The sequence below is a fragment of the Torulaspora globosa genome, chromosome 7 (assembly GCF_014133895.1).
Source record: "Torulaspora globosa chromosome 7, complete sequence".
Lineage (NCBI taxonomy): Eukaryota > Fungi > Ascomycota > Saccharomycetes > Saccharomycetales > Saccharomycetaceae > Torulaspora > Torulaspora globosa.
The window spans coordinates 405,027-425,360 of NC_050733.1; the positions used below are offsets into that span (position 1 = coordinate 405,027).

Below are 20,334 nucleotides of genomic sequence, written 5' to 3' on the forward strand. Positions count from 1 at the left end.
TCAGAATAGCATGGATTCGAATGCTAATAAGGCTTCATAAGCTACTGTCTACCGGCCGCCTGCAATTAGTATGTCTGAGTGGTTTGCTGCTTGTATGTCTTTGAGCATACCAACTCAGAATGACAAGTCGTGTTGATGATGAGATCTCTAACCTCATGAAGAGGGGGAGCTATAAGCTGTGTCTGCAAAAGGTTGTCCAGTCGAGAAAGCAGCTACCCAATTCTTCCTACCTTAAAGTCTTGGAGATATACATCAAATTTAGAATGTCTCCCAGAAAATTCAATTACGAAGATTCTTTGGGACGTTTGTATGGTACCAACGGTACCGAGATAACTAGCGATACCCGGGCGCTGAACCTACTGCACACATTCTTTGTCGAGCTTGGAAGGTACGAAGAAGCGCTCCAGGTGTATGAACGAGCCAACTTCAAGTACCAAGGCTTCGAGATAGCGTTGACGTGGTTTGAGAAGACTCTCCGCGATTCTAATTACAAGCAGATGGTGAAGTCATGTCAGCAGCTGGCAAAATTAGGCGGAGATCTTGGAGAAGGGCTTTCTCACCGTGACTACATCTTCTGGTATGCTCTATCTATCGTGGTTCTTTTCCGTTTCCAAAGCCATAAGGTTGCTGATCAGGAGAAGAGACTGCTACCGCAGCTCGCCTACCGATCACTGTGCAATGTCAAACCGTTTCAGTCCGCTCAAGAAGTGTACGTCTTTTGTACGGTATGCGAGGAGCTCTTCCCAGATGATGAGCAGAAAGCACAGGAAATTATCCAGGAGGTAATCCCGCGGCTCGAGAGGTCTGTTGACCTTTACATGAAGAATTTCTTCCTAAGGAATCTCAAAAAGGATGAGTACTCCACAGCTTTCGATCTCTGCGGCAAGTTGTTAGAGAGACTCAATGATTTTGAGCTGATCACTCGGTATATTCATGCGGCTAAGAATCTCTCCAAATCAAAGGAAGAGACTCTCCAAAATATTGCACTTTACGTGGGCGACTCCAGAAACTCTCGGTTAGCACATTTAGAAGCAGATAGGGTTTACGACAATCGAATCTCTAAAGCTGCCTTGGGTCATTACGTCCAGAAATTTCATAATAAGTCCTGTTGCACCACTGATCTGAACGGATATAGGGATTTCATTGATGAATCGTCCATCAGGGAGACATTCAACGAATGCGATGGGATTGATCTGCTGCACGAGGTGAACCTGTTCAAGCTGGGTCTCTCGGAGTTCACACCTGTTCAGGCATATGTTAAATACGAATCGACTTTGGTCAGTAAGCCAATCACAGACTATTCGGCTTGTTCAACTTACATTCTAAGGATCATGCAAGATCTAATTTTGACAGAAGACGAGCCACCACTAGAAAATGTCTTATTGGCGTTGACTTTACTTGAGAACTATCAGATAAAAGATCCGCACAACTACGAGACCTCCGTATGGATAGTCGCCTTGTACATGTATCTTGGTTGTGTCCCGTTAGCATTTCCTCAATACTTGATGCTCAAAACCAAAAATGTACAAGTCGATATCGCCGATTTTATTGTCTATTCCCGCTTTGCCACGATGTTTCCTCTGAAAACTCACGATTACATCAAAAGAGCATATGAAAACCTGGAAAAGTTCTATCAGAGTTCTGCGGGCAGGCTATCCCAACTTGCTCAAATCGCCTTTGAAAGGAAATCTTACAGCAAGATCATAGGAATTCTAGAATTTAACGACCGCATCGATAGATCAAGCATGAAGTGGTTGATGGCGTCAGAGAGCGTCAAGATGGCCCGACTTTGTAATGACAAACGCGGGGAGCTACTTCAAAGTATGCATGAACAGTGGAGGCTAATGGAGATGATAGGAAACATCAGCTTTTCAGACAACAGAGATTATAGAATATTCGGACCAGATATCCAGCAAGACAAGCTACCACATGTTCTTCGGTATCTGAGCGTCAGCGATGAAATCATAATGCTGGACTGTATCAAAGAATTTATGATCGAGCTGATACCGTCGAGGGAAAGAGATGCAAAGCTTGAATCATATCTGGAAAAGATGAGAGCTTCAGGAGAATCGCCCATTCATGCCGCCGATTCCGTCGATGCATGGTCCTTCGAGGTCTTCCACGACTTATACGCAAACGACGGAGCTAATCTGCTCGAGCTCGTAAAGAATCTGTCTCTTCACCCGCAATCGACGAGTACTTGGAGGCTTTCCCATGAGTACCTGACTAAGATGCACACTCTAAAAACGCTAGACTCTTTCAAGAGAATCAAGGATAGCGCCCTCAAAGATAGCATTAAAACCAACATCAAGCTACTTAGAGATAGTTGTGACAGCTTGTTTTCGCAGTACATATCTCACGTAACGGAGATGTGTGGAAAACTCGAGACAGGACCGAGTGGTCAGTTATTACAGTCCCTTGGCTATGCTCCATTAGACGCTGAAAACATTACCAAAGGACTGCTCACAGTTCAAAAGGCGACTAGAAATTTATAGAACAACTTAAAAACCTTCCTCGTCTCAAGCAGCCTTTTCTCAAATTTTAAAGCCCTACAAAGCTGACAGCAATATATACTTATCGATAAGCGCGGCGCTACCAAACCATTGTTTTGGTGATCCAGCATATCTACCTATTTCAGCAACAGGTAAACATACCCAAAAATCATCAACTTCACAATGAACTGGGGAGTTTTAGATGATCCTTGATTGATGGATCGTCTTTGGAAGCGAGCCAAGTAGATACTATAAGTGCCGGGCTTGTTCTGCAGTTGGTTTGCCCGATGGACAACGCTTCTCACTCCAGAATCCTTGAGCCGATCGATCCCAATTCAGTATCACTGATATCCTCATCTTCCGGTTCCAACCTTTACAGCGGGATACAGGATGAAACATCTCATTCACCATTTAGGACGCCTGGCAGTCCCAGCGTTGTCGATAGCGAAGGTGCCTTAACAGCCAAATGGCAATTTGATCGAAAAGAGTTTGAATTTAAGAGCAATAGCACCCCTTCCAGATCAATTGATCCGCAGCATCAAAAGATTCTACATGTAAGGAAAAGACGCTCACAGTTAATGGGCGCAAAACCAAGGGTACCTTCTAAACTTCACCATTCTACTTCTAAGCTGGACTTACTAGATAAGGAGAAATTGACAAGTTTTCCCATACCACCACCTCGTGGTTCTCAGCCGAGCCAAAACGTGAAGAGATTGAAGCTCAATCCTATCAATGAAATTCGGATACACAACACAAAAGAGGATAGGCGCATCAGTTATGGTTTCCCTGGCAAACGTGGCCCTCTCCAGGAGGAAGAAGGGGACGAGGATGACAGCAACGAGCATCCCATAGTACTTGTTGAGGATTATATACCGATAGAAGAATGGAGCCGCGGGAATGCGGCCGGAAAGAGGCTATCGCTGTCCAATTTGAGATCTAAGATGAGTAAGAGAAGTGACATGCATTTACCTGTAAGATTAATAAACACTAGCAGAAAAGAATGCTCCAAAACTCCCAGCTCCTCTGTAACATTGATTCCCCATATTCTAGACGATAATTTCATGCATGAAGATTCTGTCTGCAGTTTGCAGGAGAATGGCGCTCAAACGCTCAGTTTGAGGGATGATGAAGCAGTATCGTCATCATTCCAACATATGATTCGGAGCTTAATCAAAAATGAAGAAAAGGAGGATAGCGACGAGTATTTATCCGGGCTGCGATTAAACTCAAGCCTAAAGAAATGTGTCGTTTGCGAGAAACCGCTGTATGAAATAAGTTCCATATTGGGTGAGGCAAGCCATTTCAAAGAGATTGTCTGCGATAAGTGTACCGAAAGATATGAGGAAGCCGCCAAAATCTTCGAGGACTATGAGTTTGAGACATCGCTGGACTCTTCGCATGATTCCTCCCTCAATAGCTTGGAGGGTGCAGTCCAGCTGTCGCACACAGAAAATCCTGAGCAGCAAGTTACATCTTTCACAGCACAGCAGAGAACAAGATTTTCAAACGAGCTTATCCGGAGATTACAATTGCAGTCATCTGGTGTTTCAACTCCTCAGCGTAAAGACAATCTTGACAATGGGTTGCTTTTATGGTTTATGGAGGCCAAGAAGAGAATTACTGAACTACTAACAAAAAACCGAAACGCAGCCAGCGGAGTGAGCAAATAGCACTTCCTGGGCCGTTCATACTAAGCATTGACTGACTTTATATCTATATAGGCAGGTCCACGTCGCATATCGCCAAATCAATCATGTATCATACTGCTAATCCAGGTCGAGGGCCGGAGCAGTTCTTTGAGCGTATTTGGTCAAGCAAGTGACAGCCAACAAGTGGTCCTCCTCCTGTTTCAGACCGCTGACGGTGAGGCACCCAACTGGATAGTCGCATTGGTTCAAGAAGATAGGTACTGCACCTCCATGAAAAGCATACTCTTTTGAATCAACAAAAAACTTGTCTTCTGGCGACAGGTTTCCCTTCTTGTTGCCCATGTAGAAAGTAGAGCGACTGAATCGCAAGGCAGTCTTCCTTTTCCTCTCAATCCAGTTGTCGTTATCTAAACTGCTCCCGCGAAACGTAACAGCTCGAAAGAGGGAGTGTCCATTAGATGCTGACACGTCAATTGCAACACATCTCTCAGGAAACAATTCCCTTGCCGTTCTTCTGACGAGCGAACCTAGCTCAAAGGCATCCTCGTAGTGGAATGTGTCCAACACGCAGTTGCTCTCGAGCTTTTCCAATTCCTCGAGTGATGCTTTTCTGGACACCAACTTCTGCAACAACTTCTGATCCAATTCGATAGCACCCATTCTTGCTCCTGTTCTTCGAAGTGCTTTACAAGCTGTTGATGATTATTCGCTCCTATTAAGTATGCGGTGATTCCGTTCAGGAGATAAAGAAGCCTACAGCACGCTCCAGCACAAGTGGGTATCGAGGGATAAAAGGCATCGAATCCGCTGATGCCGAGGCGAATCAATCAAGCCATTGGGGGCTGTTGTCTCACCCGTTTCCGGCATTTCCGATGATGGCGTAACGAAAGAGGCAAGCAGAGTGACTGCTGCAAGATAATTTACGTACAGCCAGCTAAACTCAGTACAATAGTTCTCTAAATGCGCTTCTTGCAATAGCTTATTCGTTACTCGTATATCATACGTCTTGTCCTGATAATAAGCAGTCTATTAGCTTAAAAAATTGTACCGCTTACCAGCTAACTCTTGCAAAGACAAAGGCTGTTGATTCGGGCTATAGCCTATTTAAGGACTCAATTGCATCAGGATACATGGATACGTTATTCAATTCCACCAAGACCAACCCAAGAGGGATTCCTGAAGCACCGTTTGTTGAAAAGGTGGAGGCTTATATTAAGGACCCCAATGACTTTGATATGTGCTTTAGCAAGTTCCAAGAACGATTGTCGAAATACAAATTCATGCAAGAATCCAAGCTGAGCAACATAAGGCAATTGAATACCAGAATCCCCGATATTGAAAATACGTTAAAGATCTGTCGCACATTAAAATCGCAGAATAAACCTGTAGGCACCAGCTACCAACTGAATGATACCCTTTTCACCAAGGCGTTGGTCGAGACTGGAGAGGATATGAAAGTGGGTCTCTGGCTCGGCGCAGATGTTATGCTGGAGTATCCGGTAGACGAAGCCATCGATCTGCTGACTGAGAAACTGGAGAAGGCCAAGAAGGACTTGGAAATATCGACTGAAGATATGGAGTTCCTGAGGGAAAATATAACTACGATGGAGGTGAACTGCGCCAGGTTGTACAATTGGGATGTGGAGAGGAGGCAGGCTATGAAGCAAACCGAAGAAGCTACGCAAAACTTGACAATTTAATGTGTACATAATCTAATCATTTCATCTCCTGAAAGTATCCAAGAACTGCACACCTAACGGACGTGCCGGTTCATCGTTAGCATTTTCATCGTCGAGGCTAAGTGGTTCGTTACCGTTGCCACCAGCAGCGTCGGTATCTATGTCTCTGTAGCGATCAGCGTCATCCAGAATGGCATCGTTCGAATCGTTGAAGCCCGTAGAGATAAGGAGCCTCTCGATGAACGGCAGTCTCCAACGATCAACACCGGGGAACAGACCTCTATCAAGGAATATCCCACAGAGCCAGCCGATAAACCCACAGCCAATGCCAGAAAATCCTTGATTTAACAGCAAAATGATCACAAGAGCATTCACAAGAAACTGATCATTTAACTGCCACTTGTGCTGCTTCTTATTTGATCGTCTTGTCCAGGGCTGCGTCAGTAGGATGTCAAACTCGTATATCTGTGGAGTGTACTCTTTGTAGAAGTGGAACATCGCCAATATGAGAGCTAAAGGACCTGTACAAAGAGAATTGAGCATTTTCCATGGCAAAAGAGAATTCAAAAGAAGATTCAGACCCGCTAGGCATAATGTGGTGTAAACTAGCGCCAATGAAAGCACACTAATGTATTTGTAGGATCCCATGATTCTTTCCAAATTCCTGAACTGATACCACAGGAGTATAACTAACGCTACATCCGTCTCGTTTGCACATCCCAACTGGAATATAAAGTATCTGTAATACTGCTTATAATCAGAGATGAACGGCTCATATCGCGCTAGAAAGATGTACTTGTAATTGGCCACTGAGGCAGAGAGTGCCACAGCTCCCGTGCTCACCATACATAGCTTCGTGATCGGAAAGCGGAAAAGACCAGAGGGAGTTTCCATTGACATTTTCAAGCCTTATCCCTTGCCATTGTCCAGTAGAAGTTCAATGAAGGCTTACTTGATTCCCTTACTTAATCACTTCGCTATACCGAAAATTCACCTTCGAACAACCAGATTACCAAGAAAGCTAGGAAGGCCAACTGGTGTCTAAGCCTCTTGATGGATTCGAATGTCAATGCCAATCGATACGGATGATCAAGCGATAAATCATTTATTGACCGTACTGGCGCAGGATAAGTCAGTATCCAGTCCCGCTGTTTTAAACAACCTGGTGTATTACACTCCGAGAACAAAATCAGTGCCACAGCTAATCCGCTTGGTCAATGCAATATTTAAAGGTACTAGCAGACCAGAGTTTAATGTTCTGGAGCTTTTTGAGATGTCACAAGCCATTGCTCAATGGAAACTGGAAATTTCGGAACCTGCGATTCCTCCTGCAGAGTTCTATAAGATCTGGGATTCCTGCTTTAGAGAATGCTACTCATGGACGAGGTCCAAACTGTCTATTCTCGCAGGAATCTTGAGCACGAGAGAGAACTTCAGGTCTCTAGAAACCGGCAATTTCATCGATGACTCTCGGCAGATAATAAAACTATATGATAGTTGGAAGCGGGATATATTCATTCCAACGTGGTGCGAGTTTGTCAAGAGGTCTAATAGAGATATTGCGAGCCTAATATTGATCTATGCTGCTATAAGTTCCCCGTCTGACGCCTGCAGGTATGGTTTCTTGCCGTGGAACGTTGTTACTATCCACTTATCACGGCTGTTCCTGCGACATATGACTGCTCCCGGCCAAGCAGAACCTTTCTTCGAGAAGAATCTCAGCCGAATGGCAAAAACGTTGCAAACCTCCTTGACAAAGAGTGACAAGTCTGTTGTTAGCGATTTTCTATCATTGTTGTGCAGAGGGTCATACGATCTAGCCTTTTTCGAGCTTCGAAATCAGACGCAAACGAAGGATTATTCGAAGCAGTACTACTCACACGTTCTTTTTACCGCCGTCGTGTCCCTCAATTCAATCTTACAAACGACGGCTAAAGCGCCGACTTCCTGGTATGCTCAAGTTGTTATGATTCTATTCAACCTCAATTTCATAGCTGAGGACATAGGGATCGTTGGGTTTGACTCTTACCAGAGTGTTTATGAGATAGTGTGCAAGGGGATCACCCTGGCAGACGACCAGGCGGTATATTATGATACTGTGAAGGTCATGAACGGCAACATATGGGGTGGTACATGGAGCGGGAACAAGGTCAACCGAGCAAAGTTGCTCTTCATGCTGAGGTTTATGGGATCTACCCTTTCCGAGCTGTCATCGATTCCCATTCCTTTCATCAACGATTTCATCCAGCCCTTGCAGAAAGTGTACATGGATTCGACAGAGGAAGACATAAGAGAATCGGCCCACATTATGACTCTGTCAATTTTCAGCAGTCATAACAACGACGCCGACTTTCTGCGATGGGAGTGCCAAAACTACCTGCCATATCTGGATCTCTCCACGAATCAATTCTTGCGGCAGAAGATATCTGACAAACAGCTCATCTTGATTTACCAGAAGATGTCCTCTCAACTGCCCATCCTACAACATGTGGACGGACATTTGTCGAGGGAAGCACTCCATTACACATATCTAACGATTCTAAACTGTCCTCCACAGCAGTTGAAGGAGCAAGCTGTACTCCTGAAATGCTTGATATTCCAAATACTATATTCGAACGAGCACCATTTGGTTGATTGGCTGGACACTACACAGGAATTACTGTCATCGATCAAGTTTACAAACGAACAAAGACACGATATTATAACCACTCTCTGGGACGTCGTATCGCACAGCAAATCCGACGTGGCTTTCAAGTGGTGGTACGGCAGGTTGGATGCCATAAGAAGTAGATTGTAGCGATTTCAAGAGCCATATCTCGGTATTTATCCATTCTATAATCTTAGTATTTTTCTATTGTAACGTCCCAAGAGAAAAAAAATCATCAATTCAGCTTGTTATTTGCCAGACTGCCAGAAAGCGGATAAAGGCTGGGACCATACAAGGCCAAAGATGTCTACCAGTCAGTTCTTCGATTTACTACCGGCTCAATTGAAAAGGTTCTTCAACAGATACCCCCCGTCGATTAAATTTGCATCAAAACCGATCTCCACTCATTCGATCGAAGCCAACCCATTCCTCCCCAACAAGCATCCTGTAACCGGTCGCTACCATGAACCCAAATACTCTCTGAGGCGGTCCAGCGTTTTGTACAAGATGGCGTATACCTACGGTGTTCAAGATATGTTACCTCCAATGAAGAAGAAGTTCTTTGAAGACAAATACCACAACAAAAAGATGATGAAAGGTGTTCTACTCCCTAAAGGGCACAAGCATGAACTGCAGCGTGAGGCAAAGCTAGCGAAGATGCAAGAGGCTATCAAAAACGCGGACAAGTTCATTATCGAGGCCAAAGGTGCCAAGTACAAGAGAAAACTTGAAGCCAAGAAGAATTCGAACGCCAGGACATGGTTCTGATGCAATTGCAATCAAAGACGGGCACCTTGTAAATACATAGCTTAAGTAGCATTCGACCTTATGAGACTACACGTGATTGAGAGTTGATATTAAGCATAAGGTTGATTACGCTCATCTCATTGACCCGGAGATGCCTTGAAGAGCCCCGAAGATGTCCTTTGAGTTCCATGTCGAGTCTTATCTGTCTAGCAAGCAGCTGAATAACCAGTCTGTTTCCTTGGTGATTCCCAGACTCGCCAGAGATCGAATCCACAATGTTATGTACTACAAAGTGAATCTGCATCCAGTGGCTATGAGAGGAGACACCCTCAAGCAATTGATCAACATCATAGTGCGAGATTTCGGTACTTTGAAGGATCAATCCGTGAATGCAACGCATGTTCTTGGCGGTTTTGAGTTCAAGTGCATATTGATGAAGCTTGTGGAATTGAGACCAACCTGGGATCAACTGCAGGTTCTGTTGCAAGAGGGAGAATCGGGCTTCAGTAACAAATATATAGTAGCGCTCGTTTTGACCTACTTGAGAATCCAGTATTACTATTTGCAGGATGAAAGTGACCTGGCGAAGAGCATTGTCGGCATCTTTAAGATGTACATCTGTGATTATAGAAAGATGAAGAGCGTAGCGCTAGACATGGATTGTTGGTCCCCATCACAAAGCGTCAGCGTGTGTATCGTTCACACGGATGAGCTTGTCGACTGGCTGGTCACCAGAGATGAGGTCTGGGGATTCCCGCTAGGCAAGTGCCAGTGGTGCCAGGGCCTGGACCGAGACAGCAGCAGCAGCGGAGAATCAAGCAGCGAAAGCGACGAAGAAGACTAAACCCCTCTCCGTATCCTTTTGACGGGGTTTGAAACAAAGTCAGCTCGTCTTTTTTTACTGCTTTCACTGGTGATTCTATCAGTCCTCTTTAGCCTTCTCCATTGCTCCTCATCTACAAGCAGAGCATCTAGGTTTAACGAATCTGGCAAAATAATCTGTCTGATGGTGTTACCACGAATATTGATGTATTGCAAAGAAGCTGTTGGCCTCACGGAGCCATCTGAGCTGGAACCGAGGGAGAGCTGACTATCGGACAGATACATACCAGCCAAGGCACTGGATCCCGCTGTGCTGCTAGCGCTCCTGGCTAGTGATAGCTTGACATTGGTCAATGTCGCGTTCATTTGAGGTGACACATTCTGCAATGTACCCCATACAGTGGTACCATTCTTCAACTCTACCGTAACCTGCTCGTTGCGAAGTTTCTTCAAAAAATAGACCAACTTCATGTATCCCTCTTTAGCTGACGCTCTCACGGCTTCTTGGTGGTCTTCTTCAAGATATAAATTATCTCCTTGAGCATTCGATGTCTTAATAAGCTCGACTTTTTATGAGATTGAAAAATCCTTTATATAAAAAAGACTGTACAACAAGCAAGATTAGCTTCCAAAAGTTAGAAGTAGTACCCGTCTTTCAGATTCGAAAGCCTTTTAATGTCTTGTACGTTCTCAGCCTAATCGAAACCTTGCTGAGCAGGCTCTTTATGGTCTCCTTATTGTATTTGTAGCATTGATTTCGTGCTGGAAGCTAAGCTATGGGTTCGGATTTCGCCTTGTGCTTATCAACCAACCACAGTGTGATAAGCTACGCCTAGCAAGATGCTGGTAACAGAAGGTATATAATAACCTAATCTATTTCTTGCTGCTCGCTCCAGTTTGACATTGGCCAGCACGCTCTTTAGGATGTCGAAAGAGCCAGGAAGCGGATCCATCATAAGCATTTATAATGGGTTGCTTGCCAAACATCCTTTGCTCGTCAAATCGATTACTGGTGCATTACTGTCTTCGCTGGGCGAGCTGATTAGTCAATGGACCACCATTCTGTACGGGAGTTACAAAAGCGAGAGCACCGAGAAATACAGGTCTCCAAAAGCGATCTGTGGTCAATTGATTCGCGAGCCAAAGATTCTCAAGGTGTTGGTCATGTTTTGCTATGGGGGCTTGATTAATGCACCAATAAACCACTTCATGTATCGCCGCATTACAGCTATCACCGGTAAATACTGCAAATCCGCCAAGGCGAGAAGCTTCGTGCAGCTGCTGGCAGCATTATCCATTGTGAGTCCCTTACAGGTGCTCTTCCTGGTTGCCATACTGACTATCAACACGCATTTTGATGGCGACGTGAATAGATTATGGACCCACATTAAGCGTAGTGTAAAGAGCAAGTATGTCAAGATCTTGACTTCCAGCTGTGTGAGCACCACTGTTCTAGTGTCGTTTGCTCAAAAATACATCGAGCCTGAGAAATGGTCGGTGTTCTTCAGCTTCGCATATGCGATCCTCGGCACCAGCCAGAACATATACTTGAAGTTGAAGAAATAACGTTAGGAGTGCTCAGCAGTTTCTCTTTTGAGTTTCAGGTTCGATAGATTTTGAATATCACCGCTAGAATCGCTTGGTTTGCCCTTTGATCGAGATTTCTTCTTCGTCACGGCAGGGTCAGCACGTCCTGCCATCTTTTCCTTCTCCATCTGTAATTTCTTCCTCCTTTGTAGCTCTTTCCTTCCGGCAGCCTCGAGAATGACAACGTTGTTATTCTTCTCGACGTTATTGGTTTTGACATCAGGTTTGGTTGTTTTCTTCTTTGCTTTCTTTCGTTTACGATCCACACTGGAGGTGGGTTCCGTGGCGACTTCCCCAGCTTCTTTAGACACCTTATCCTTCTTCTTATTCTTCTTTTTGCCCTTACTCTTTGACTTCTTTTCAATGTCGCCAGTCAAAGCTATCAAAGCCATTTCAGTCCTCTTCTCGATTTCGGACTCAATGCTCCTCCTCTTGGCTAACTCTTTCTCCAGCGGCTTCATGATGCTGACATCAGCATACGAATAGTCTGATGTTCTCTCTTCCAATATTTTCAGAGATTTAAGGAAGGTTTGAAACAGAGGATCTTCCTTAATTGTACCCTCCAAAGACTGCTTGGACTGAGCGTTCTTGGGCGGGTCAGTGACGAGCCTCTTGTTGTAAGGCGAAACTTTAGCAACTGCATTAGCAGCGTTATCTTTGTCATCCACGAACCTGATAGGTTGGACCCTGCTCGCAAATTTCCCAAGCTGTTCCATATCATTAAAATACAAGTAGCAGCGGGAATAGACAGGCTCAGAGCGGAATTTCACAGAATAGTGCCCTTGGACATAGTACCAGCCATCAATGCCCAGATTTATCATATCGCCTATCTCTGTCTTGAGGGTCTTCAGGAATTCATCTTCGCTCAAATCAGGCGGTAACAGTCTCAACACTAGTTTGAATCCGGAATCGTCACTCTTTCTGCCATGTCGATCTCTTCGTCTAGCTCTGCCAACCTTGGATTTACTCGTGCCTGGTTTGCGAGATGACGTTGATGTCGTCCGACTACAATTCTCGTCCTCATTCACTTGGTTGGGCTTCAAACTGCCAGCTTCCTTATTTCGAAAAGGATCCCTGGGGATGCTGGGTTGCATGCCATCCATTACCGCAGCGTGGTTGTCCTAATATTTCCTCATCCATCGCAAATAAGCCCATCTTTGACTATCATTTTTTCCCTGCTAAAGAATAGTATTGAATTCTAGACTATGGTACTAGAAGCCAACAAAGCATAAGTAATGTCTCGGTGAGATGATGGACTACTCCCTTGCCCAGTTCTATCAAGATGTCAGTAATGGAGCGTTTCAGGTTATGGTAGTTGATTTAGACCTCAATGGGCAGCGGATAGCGGCGCTGCAGAGAGAACTACAGGGTCGCCCAAATGACGGGCATTTGATGGACGACAAAGCATTGGAGGAAGCAGTCGAATCCCAAGACTTCAGATTCAACGGCAGAGGCTGGACCAGATTCAATATTATGATAACGTCATTTCTGCAGTTCTGCAGAGACGTCGATCCATGGTCGCTCTGGCGCAGTTGCGACTTGATCTTCAAGTTTTACCAAGACTTGGGGAACTGCCTGCTGAATGATTCGTACCCCATCGACCCGCTCGTTCCGCTGTTCACAGAATTGACAAATTATGTGGTAAACTTGGCGACTATACTTGATGCGAATAGCGTGAAATTGAATACGAGACCGCATCAATTCCTATCACATACATCAGCAGTGATATCCAAGGTTTTTAATAGCGTAAAACCACCAAGAACTAGCGAGGATGACGTTTCGAATGGCAATGCGGTAGGTCTGCCGGAGAAGCAACGCATTCTGCTGTACCTAGTGAACAAGCTGAATAACCTGTATTTCCGAATCAAATCGCCGCAGCTATGTTCGAACATTTTTAAGAATTTCAAGCCAAAAGCCATGACTTCCTCTTTTGCCCAGTACCCGATCAGAGAGCAAATAGAGTACCGCTACCTTCTTGGACGATACTATCTGCTGAACCACCGGGTTACTAATGCATTTGTTCAGTTGAATACAGCGTTCAGTCAGCTCATGTTGATAGCCATGACCGCAGGACCGGATTCGCAGCCGCAGATCAGACGAAATTTATCACGAATATTGCGTTACTTGGTTCCAGCGGGCTTAATGCTGGGCAAAAGCCCCAGGATTGCATATTTAAGCGAGATCGACCCAAGTCTATCGGAGAAATACGCATCCCTGCTTCATCACATGCGAAACGGGAACATCAGGGCTCTGAACGCGTGGCTAGCGCATCACGAAAACAGTCTACGAAGAGACCATTTACTCTTGATCCTACTGGAGAAGCTGCCGATGATCTGCTACCGAAATCTCATAAGGACGGTGGTTCAAACGTGCACGATCCCCCAGAATACCGGGAAAATCCCTTACGCGCAGATAGAAGCAGCTTTCAAGCTCTCCATTGGAGAGCTCACACCAGAAAAAATTGACATACACACTGCTATTCATCGTCCCGACAACGTGGAGAACGTCCTAGTGACGCTGATCAATTTGGGCCTTCTGAGAGGCAATTGCTTCCCCATGCTGCGGCTATGTGTGGTCAAGAAGACTCAGGCGATCAGGGAAATACTGCCCTCAATACAGGAGAGGATTCTCGCCACATTTCCACTCAATTCAGAGGATTCATGGCTAGATGATTGATCATCGCCTGGTCCCGTGGGAAACGATGGCGAAGCGCTCTTGAATCGCTACTGCCAGCTGCTTTCGCCTGTTCGAGCTCGAGCCAGCTTCCTATCCGCTGCACCAGACGAATCAGCGATTCAATTGACCTTCTTCGCCATAATTTCGACCATCGGAGTCATCGCATTCAGTTTAGCTCAGTATCTTTCATATAGTCTTAGGCTGAAAAATAATCAATTTTTCAGTGCTTGAAGAACGTCGAGGGGCACACCAAGAGCTGTAACAAAAAGGAGGACAACTGAGGTGCTGGATTCCAGGGCTAGATCTAGGAGTTTGTCAGTGTATTGGTCGTGTGTTAGTCTATCAACATGGTAGAAAAGGGGCCAGATGAGTGGCTGGAGAGGATCAAGAAGTGCCAATCGCTGACAGAAAATGAGATGAAGCAGCTCTGTGAGATGGTGAAGGAGCTGCTGATGGAGGAGAGCAATATCCAGCCAGTGCAAACGCCGGTGACTGTATGTGGGGATATTCACGGACAGTTCCACGATCTCTTGGAGCTCTTCCGGACCGCTGGAGGGTTTCCCGACGATATCAACTATATCTTCCTTGGAGACTACGTAGATCGCGGGTATTACAGTTTGGAGACTTTCACGCTGTTGATGTGCCTGAAGGTCAAGTATTCCTCGAGGATTACGCTAGTCAGAGGGAACCACGAGTCGAGACAGATCACGCAAGTGTACGGATTCTACGAAGAGTGTCTGAACAAGTATGGTTCCACCACGGTATGGAAGTACTGCTGCCAGGTGTTTGACTTCCTGACGTTGGCGGCGATCATCGACGGAAAAATACTGTGTGTTCATGGCGGTCTTTCGCCCGAAATAAGGATGCTTGACCAGATCAGAGTGCTCTCCAGAGCTCAGGAGGTGCCACACGAAGGTGGCTTCTCAGATCTGCTCTGGAGCGACCCCGATAACGTGGAAGCATGGCAAGTGTCGCCCCGCGGTGCCGGCTGGCTCTTTGGCAGCAAAGTGGCGCGCGAGTTTAACCATGTTAACGGTCTGAACCTGATCGCGCGGGCCCATCAGCTGGTCATGGAAGGCTTCAAGTACCACTTCCCCGAGAAGGACGTCGTCACCGTCTGGTCCGCACCCAACTACTGCTACCGATGCGGTAACGTCGCCAGTGTCATGAAAGTCGAGGAGGACCTGGAGCCCACCTTCAAGATCTTCTCCGCTGTACCGGACGACTACATCCAAGAAGCGACAGCCAGTCATAACAACCAGAGGGGTGGATACTTCTTATAGACCCTTTTCCGAGATGATGATGATGATGATGATCACGACGCCGATGACGAAAATCGACGCTAAGGTAAACCTACCTCATCCACAGCCCAAACGTCGCATTCAACTGTCAGAACACGTCTGCAACCGAGCTAACTGCCCCCATTTGTTTAATAATCCATATTTACCCACCAGAGTATAGTCTACAATACCTGCACAATCCATTTCGATATTCGCCGCTACCCAATCGCTCGCTCAACCAGGCCGATCAGCAGCAGACTACACTTGATTGAGAGCCCAATCCCAGCAATACAGCTCAAATAGACCGCCTTCGGCGGCTATTCGGTATGGCATAGCCTTTGTGAAGTAATCCACATCGTAGAAAGCGACGCACAGGGATCTCCAGCTAATCTATATAGAGGTCGGCATAGATTGGCCCCTTTGTGTACCGAGCAGACCCGCAAGAGATACGCCAAGAAGCGTGTCGTTATAACCAGAGATGCACTTTGCTTCTGTATTCATTCGTGTTTTGAGCTTGCTGACTGTGGGAGCGCTTGCTGGATTGGTGAACTTCCTTCCAGTACTGCCATTTGATAACAAACCCGTTCCGGGAGGATCTCCTTTCTACCAATGCGACGTGAGCGAGAAACAATACTTGGAGATCTCGACTGTCGATTTAGCTCCTAATCCGCCGGTTCGTGGTAAGAACTTGACCATTTCTGCGGTCGGTAAGTTGCACGAGACCATTCAGCAAGGAGCCTACGTGGACGTGGAGGTTCGTCTGGGTTATATCAAGTTGCTGACGCAGACTTACGATCTCTGCGAGACTTTGGAGGAGAATAATGTCGATGGCCTAACTTGCCCACTTACCGCTGGTCTGTACAATGTGGTCAAGGAAGTCGAGATTCCAGCTGAAGTGCCACCGGGCAAGTACGTTGTGCTAGCCAGGGCGTACAACGTTGATGATGAACTCATCACCTGTCTGACCGGCGAAATTGTGTTCCCAGCTGTCGACAGAGGGATCCGCAGGAAGGTTCTTGACAAGCTACACTGGTGAGCGCAATATGTAATCGCTTAGCACTTTATTTAGGACGCCAGAGGACTCTTAACCACTTATTTAATACTGTGCTGTTCCTTTCGCTGTCGCGGAGTTATCCTATATAGGAGTCGCATGTTGCGTTAGAACTGTCTACTTCACCCAAGGTGAGAAGGAGCAAGTACGCTGAAATGATCAGGATTAGACGCTCATTGCCGCCTTTGGCTGGCTCGTTTGGATTGCTGAGACCGCTCAATGTTAGGACCGTCTCCCCGTTGCAGTTTTACTCGTCCAAGAGCAAACCTGAAGAAAAGGACGATGTATTCTTGAGGATCAAGGTACAACCGATCGACAGAGAAGGAGAATCGCTCGACAAGAAGAGGGCTCGATTGATCTACCAGTCGAGGAAAAGGGGTATCCTGGAGACAGATCTTCTGCTTTCTCGTTTCGCCGCGAAGTACCTGAAGCACATGTCGGAGAAAGAGCTAGACGAGTACGACGAGCTGCTGGATGAGCTCGATTGGGACATATATTACTGGGCCACCAAGAATTTCGAGACTAGTCCCCTGCCCAAAAAGTGGGAAAACTCGCAATTGCTCAAGCAGCTGCAGGAATTCAGCGAAAACAAAGAGAGGGAAATACTCAGAATGCCAGATCTCAAGAACTACTGGCTCAATGAGTGAACACAGCCGGAGCAACCTCTAGTACTTGTATATATAGCTTGGCTTACATTCATTATGTTAGCAGATCACTATGGACGTAGAGCACTTCGGTATAAGCTTAGCGAAATTTCATCAATGAGCATCAGTAATCTTTGATCTTACGGCGAAGAGGTTGATCGTTTGGTGACTCTACTCTTGGTCGGTGTCATTGGTATGTCAGGGAAACCTCCAGTTCATAGACTGCCACCTCTGCCCCGGTTGAAGGTCAAGAAACCGATTTTAACGCAGGAAGCGAACAAATGTCTGGTACTGATGTCCAACTTACTTCAATGTTGGTCTTCCAATGGACACATGAACCCTGCGTGTGAAAACTTGGCCAAGGAGCTGAAGATTTGCTCAAAGGAAAGGGCGCTGGGCAAGGGAAATACTGTGGAGAAGAGCAATATCAACTACCACGCGGCAAGACTTTACAATAGGATAAGTGGTAAACCACATGATTGATGTGGTTTATTATGACCATTCGTGTATATAATTGTTTAAATGTGAATCATGAATTTGGCATTAGCAGCTTTTAATCCTGCCCGCTCTCTCGAGGGAGTCGTCAGTCAAGTACCATCCGGGCAGATACTTTCCATTTGAGCCCTTTAGTAGTGCGAGATCTTTGCGACTTACTTTGGACACATTGACTTGGTCGTGCTGGCCCTCTGCCTTGCCGAATGCATGTGCAATTTCCCACTGGAACAGCAAGCTGGGTTTGCCTGTTCGGTCCACGTTGAGATGAGGATTGGGCAGTGTGTTCTTGATGCTTCCGACCGATGTGAACCCCATGCCGTATATGCCACATATTGGCTCATTTGAGAAAAGCAGGAAGCTCCATATGTTGGATAATTTCCAATGCAACAGAGGCTGCAATCGCAGGAAGTCGGGCCAGTCGGCGTCTGTCGGCTGTATGGTCTTTAAATCAGCTGCGTAAGGGTCCGTGTATCTGATTCCTATCACAATAGCCTTGGTCTCTGAGTGCGATTTCAAGTACAGCTCGAATGCCTCTGGCATACTCAGTTTTCTTCCGTCACCTCGCAGAGATTCATATAACGACAGGCAGTATCTTTCAGATGTGCTTGCAACAAAATCTTCCATCGTTGCAAAAGTCTCCTCCTGATCTATGAACACAGTAGGTAAGCTGCGTAGAGGGTACTTGTGATATTGACGATCATACTGGGTGTCTTGCAGACTGTTCAGAAAGAACTCCCAAATGCAGCCCAGGTAGAGCAATAACAGCACTTGGCAATCCTTACCACCATTGTAGGAGAATGAGATTTCAGAGCTCAAAGGGCTCCAGCGAGGAAATATGTCCTGCAAAAAGTATCTTTTGGTTAGTCTGATAGCATCCTGAGTATCAGCTATCACCTGCGATTGGTTTGTGATTTCAAGATATGAATTTGTCAAATTGTAGCAATACTCTGAAATCTGTCCCAGATCCATTCTGAAGGTTTGAGAAGTATTATGAATATTCAGCCCATCAATGCATTGTCAAATGTTAATCGAAAGTAGAAGCGTTTGTATGTTACTAATAGCAGGTTGAAAAATTTCGAAGCTTGAAAGTGTCAGTAAAATAGAATATGTGTGCTCAGGACCGTATGCCATCAAAGCACACCGATTGCTTAATGGCTCGTTGCCAGCCGTAATGCGCATATTTTAGAATGCAGATATTGCGCTTTACAGTTAATCAATATTTACAGAAATTACGTCGCTAAGCTAAATTCTCTTTCAGCTTTCTGAGATAATTCTCGACAAGCTGCAGATCTGTGCTATTTTCTCGACACCACACGACCCCAACTGTCAGCGGATTTCCCTGCATGGAGCCTGTATCTTCGTTGAGAATCCCGTCGTTGATGTGTCTGAGATCATGCGCAATCTTGTCCAGGATCTCGATAGTGTAAAGATCGCCACGTATGCCATTTATGCTCATCTCGGTGGTCAATTGCTTGAGCTGATAAATCTCGCGGTAGTTATCCCAGGAGAGTCGCAAAAGGAGATTGTAAAAGTCGACATTGCAGACGTTCAGATACAGCGAGATGTCTTTCTTGCACTCTTGGTAGATATAGGAGATCAGTGAGAACTTTCTCTCGGAAGGGAAGTTTAGCTCTTCGGAAGTGAAAAGTTCTACCAGCGTATATGGAAGGGACACACCCAATGGTCGCGGTAGCTCTTTGGAGTTTTTCAGGCACTGTTCTTTTATGTGTTGCACTATCTCCGAGGATGACTTGTAGTTATTGTTGTCCAGCGTCTTGTCTCTATCCACATAGGATTTTAACAGCTTTCGTACCAGGACGAAAAGATCATAGTCTGTCTCGATCTGCGAAAAGATTGACGTTAAATAGGGCTCCATGGCTGTCTGCATAGCAGCTTTAAAGCTTTCTTTCGCTTTCAAAGTCTCCAAAACTTCTTTGTTCATTCTTAGTTTGAAGTCTGCCTTTAGGCCAAACTCATCCTCTGAAATCGGCGCTTTCTCAGCATTAGCAAGCTCTCTGCTAGCCTTTTCACTTTCCGGCACTTTCACATCCTCTGCATCAGAGAACATGCTTGAGATAAGTGATACAGGATAGTTCCTTATATCATCCGTTGTCAGTTTGGCTGACTCGCCAATGTCTCCCAATTGCGTACTACCGCTGGTATTCTTAAAGAAGTCGAAAAGCTTCCTATCCTCCGGTCTGATTTCCTGTGATTTTTTCTCAAACACAACTTGTAGACCACGTCCTTCTTCCTTGTGAGCTGTTGTTACATCCGGTTGAATTGCGGCTGCTTGAGATAAAACTTCCTCAGAGTTTTTGCTACGTAGCTCCTCCCTCATCATCAGCTTATTGAAGACTGCTCCAAATAGTGCTCTTTCTTGAACACTTGAAAGCTCTTCCTCATCTTTGAAATGTGTATTGAGATCCGAAGACCGTGATGGTATGTGTGACTTCTGATCTGTCAATTTGAGACTATAAGACTGCCTGCCGAGTACCCTCAAGTGTCCAACGGCTTTTGATCGAAGCATAGCGGTCGCAATCGAGCTCTTTCAAGCGTCTCGCGGTG

At 45.7% G+C, this 20,334-nt stretch overlaps 18 protein-coding genes across 18 annotated transcripts; 12 read left to right on the plus strand and 6 right to left on the minus strand.

Annotated features, from left to right (window-relative positions):
- Positions 1–119: 119 nt before the first annotated feature.
- MDM20 (Mdm20p) lies at positions 120–2,495 on the plus strand (the record flags this gene model as incomplete). The annotated part of the gene is made up of 1 exon (XM_037285149.1): positions 120–2,495. The coding sequence occupies one exon, from the start codon at positions 120–122 to the stop codon at positions 2,493–2,495; it is 2,376 nt and encodes a 791-aa protein (XP_037141045.1).
- A 284-nt stretch (positions 2,496–2,779) lies between these two features.
- Positions 2,780–4,162, plus strand: HG536_0G02330 (uncharacterized protein; the record flags this gene model as incomplete). Its single annotated transcript, XM_037285150.1, has 1 exon — positions 2,780–4,162. The coding sequence occupies one exon, from the start codon at positions 2,780–2,782 to the stop codon at positions 4,160–4,162; it is 1,383 nt and encodes a 460-aa protein (XP_037141046.1).
- A 96-nt stretch (positions 4,163–4,258) lies between these two features.
- On the minus strand, positions 4,259–4,801 carry HG536_0G02340 (uncharacterized protein; the record flags this gene model as incomplete). The annotated part of the gene is made up of 1 exon (XM_037285151.1): positions 4,259–4,801. One exon carries the CDS (start codon positions 4,799–4,801, stop codon positions 4,259–4,261), a length of 543 nt encoding a protein of 180 aa, XP_037141047.1.
- Positions 4,802–5,271: 470 nt separating this feature from the next.
- On the plus strand, positions 5,272–5,841 carry PAC10 (tubulin-binding prefolding complex subunit PAC10; the record flags this gene model as incomplete). The annotated part of the gene is made up of 1 exon (XM_037285152.1): positions 5,272–5,841. The coding sequence occupies one exon, from the start codon at positions 5,272–5,274 to the stop codon at positions 5,839–5,841; it is 570 nt and encodes a 189-aa protein (XP_037141048.1).
- Positions 5,842–5,862: 21 nt separating this feature from the next.
- On the minus strand, positions 5,863–6,720 carry DSC2 (Dsc2p; the record flags this gene model as incomplete). Its single annotated transcript, XM_037285153.1, has 1 exon — positions 5,863–6,720. The coding sequence occupies one exon, from the start codon at positions 6,718–6,720 to the stop codon at positions 5,863–5,865; it is 858 nt and encodes a 285-aa protein (XP_037141049.1).
- Positions 6,721–6,883: 163 nt separating this feature from the next.
- On the plus strand, positions 6,884–8,617 carry PEX8 (Pex8p; the record flags this gene model as incomplete). The annotated part of the gene is made up of 1 exon (XM_037285154.1): positions 6,884–8,617. One exon carries the CDS (start codon positions 6,884–6,886, stop codon positions 8,615–8,617), a length of 1,734 nt encoding a protein of 577 aa, XP_037141050.1.
- Positions 8,618–8,770: 153 nt separating this feature from the next.
- MRPL25 (mitochondrial 54S ribosomal protein mL59) lies at positions 8,771–9,235 on the plus strand (the record flags this gene model as incomplete). The annotated part of the gene is made up of 1 exon (XM_037285155.1): positions 8,771–9,235. The coding sequence occupies one exon, from the start codon at positions 8,771–8,773 to the stop codon at positions 9,233–9,235; it is 465 nt and encodes a 154-aa protein (XP_037141051.1).
- Positions 9,236–9,386: 151 nt separating this feature from the next.
- PRP38 (U4/U6-U5 snRNP complex subunit PRP38) lies at positions 9,387–10,058 on the plus strand (the record flags this gene model as incomplete). Its single annotated transcript, XM_037285156.1, has 1 exon — positions 9,387–10,058. The coding sequence occupies one exon, from the start codon at positions 9,387–9,389 to the stop codon at positions 10,056–10,058; it is 672 nt and encodes a 223-aa protein (XP_037141052.1).
- On the minus strand, positions 10,055–10,507 carry SMD1 (mRNA splicing protein SMD1; the record flags this gene model as incomplete). Its single annotated transcript, XM_037285157.1, has 1 exon — positions 10,055–10,507. The coding sequence occupies one exon, from the start codon at positions 10,505–10,507 to the stop codon at positions 10,055–10,057; it is 453 nt and encodes a 150-aa protein (XP_037141053.1).
- A 453-nt stretch (positions 10,508–10,960) lies between these two features.
- Positions 10,961–11,602, plus strand: HG536_0G02410 (uncharacterized protein; the record flags this gene model as incomplete). The annotated part of the gene is made up of 1 exon (XM_037285158.1): positions 10,961–11,602. One exon carries the CDS (start codon positions 10,961–10,963, stop codon positions 11,600–11,602), a length of 642 nt encoding a protein of 213 aa, XP_037141054.1.
- A 2-nt stretch (positions 11,603–11,604) lies between these two features.
- UPF3 (Upf3p) lies at positions 11,605–12,726 on the minus strand (the record flags this gene model as incomplete). The annotated part of the gene is made up of 1 exon (XM_037285159.1): positions 11,605–12,726. The coding sequence occupies one exon, from the start codon at positions 12,724–12,726 to the stop codon at positions 11,605–11,607; it is 1,122 nt and encodes a 373-aa protein (XP_037141055.1).
- A 145-nt stretch (positions 12,727–12,871) lies between these two features.
- On the plus strand, positions 12,872–14,299 carry THP1 (Thp1p; the record flags this gene model as incomplete). Its single annotated transcript, XM_037285160.1, has 1 exon — positions 12,872–14,299. One exon carries the CDS (start codon positions 12,872–12,874, stop codon positions 14,297–14,299), a length of 1,428 nt encoding a protein of 475 aa, XP_037141056.1.
- Positions 14,300–14,646: 347 nt separating this feature from the next.
- Positions 14,647–15,582, plus strand: SIT4 (type 2A-related serine/threonine-protein phosphatase SIT4; the record flags this gene model as incomplete). Its single annotated transcript, XM_037285161.1, has 1 exon — positions 14,647–15,582. The coding sequence occupies one exon, from the start codon at positions 14,647–14,649 to the stop codon at positions 15,580–15,582; it is 936 nt and encodes a 311-aa protein (XP_037141057.1).
- Positions 15,583–16,057: 475 nt separating this feature from the next.
- NPC2 (sterol transporter) lies at positions 16,058–16,615 on the plus strand (the record flags this gene model as incomplete). The annotated part of the gene is made up of 1 exon (XM_037285162.1): positions 16,058–16,615. The coding sequence occupies one exon, from the start codon at positions 16,058–16,060 to the stop codon at positions 16,613–16,615; it is 558 nt and encodes a 185-aa protein (XP_037141058.1).
- A 170-nt stretch (positions 16,616–16,785) lies between these two features.
- Positions 16,786–17,277, plus strand: SDH5 (succinate dehydrogenase assembly factor SDH5; the record flags this gene model as incomplete). Its single annotated transcript, XM_037285163.1, has 1 exon — positions 16,786–17,277. One exon carries the CDS (start codon positions 16,786–16,788, stop codon positions 17,275–17,277), a length of 492 nt encoding a protein of 163 aa, XP_037141059.1.
- Positions 17,278–17,469: 192 nt separating this feature from the next.
- Positions 17,470–17,757, plus strand: MRP10 (mitochondrial 37S ribosomal protein mS37; the record flags this gene model as incomplete). Its single annotated transcript, XM_037285164.1, has 1 exon — positions 17,470–17,757. One exon carries the CDS (start codon positions 17,470–17,472, stop codon positions 17,755–17,757), a length of 288 nt encoding a protein of 95 aa, XP_037141060.1.
- Positions 17,758–17,817: 60 nt separating this feature from the next.
- Positions 17,818–18,738, minus strand: FAD1 (FMN adenylyltransferase; the record flags this gene model as incomplete). Its single annotated transcript, XM_037285165.1, has 1 exon — positions 17,818–18,738. The coding sequence occupies one exon, from the start codon at positions 18,736–18,738 to the stop codon at positions 17,818–17,820; it is 921 nt and encodes a 306-aa protein (XP_037141061.1).
- Positions 18,739–19,006: 268 nt separating this feature from the next.
- MTF2 (Mtf2p) lies at positions 19,007–20,296 on the minus strand (the record flags this gene model as incomplete). The annotated part of the gene is made up of 1 exon (XM_037285166.1): positions 19,007–20,296. The coding sequence occupies one exon, from the start codon at positions 20,294–20,296 to the stop codon at positions 19,007–19,009; it is 1,290 nt and encodes a 429-aa protein (XP_037141062.1).
- Between the last annotated feature and the right edge of the window lie 38 nt (positions 20,297–20,334).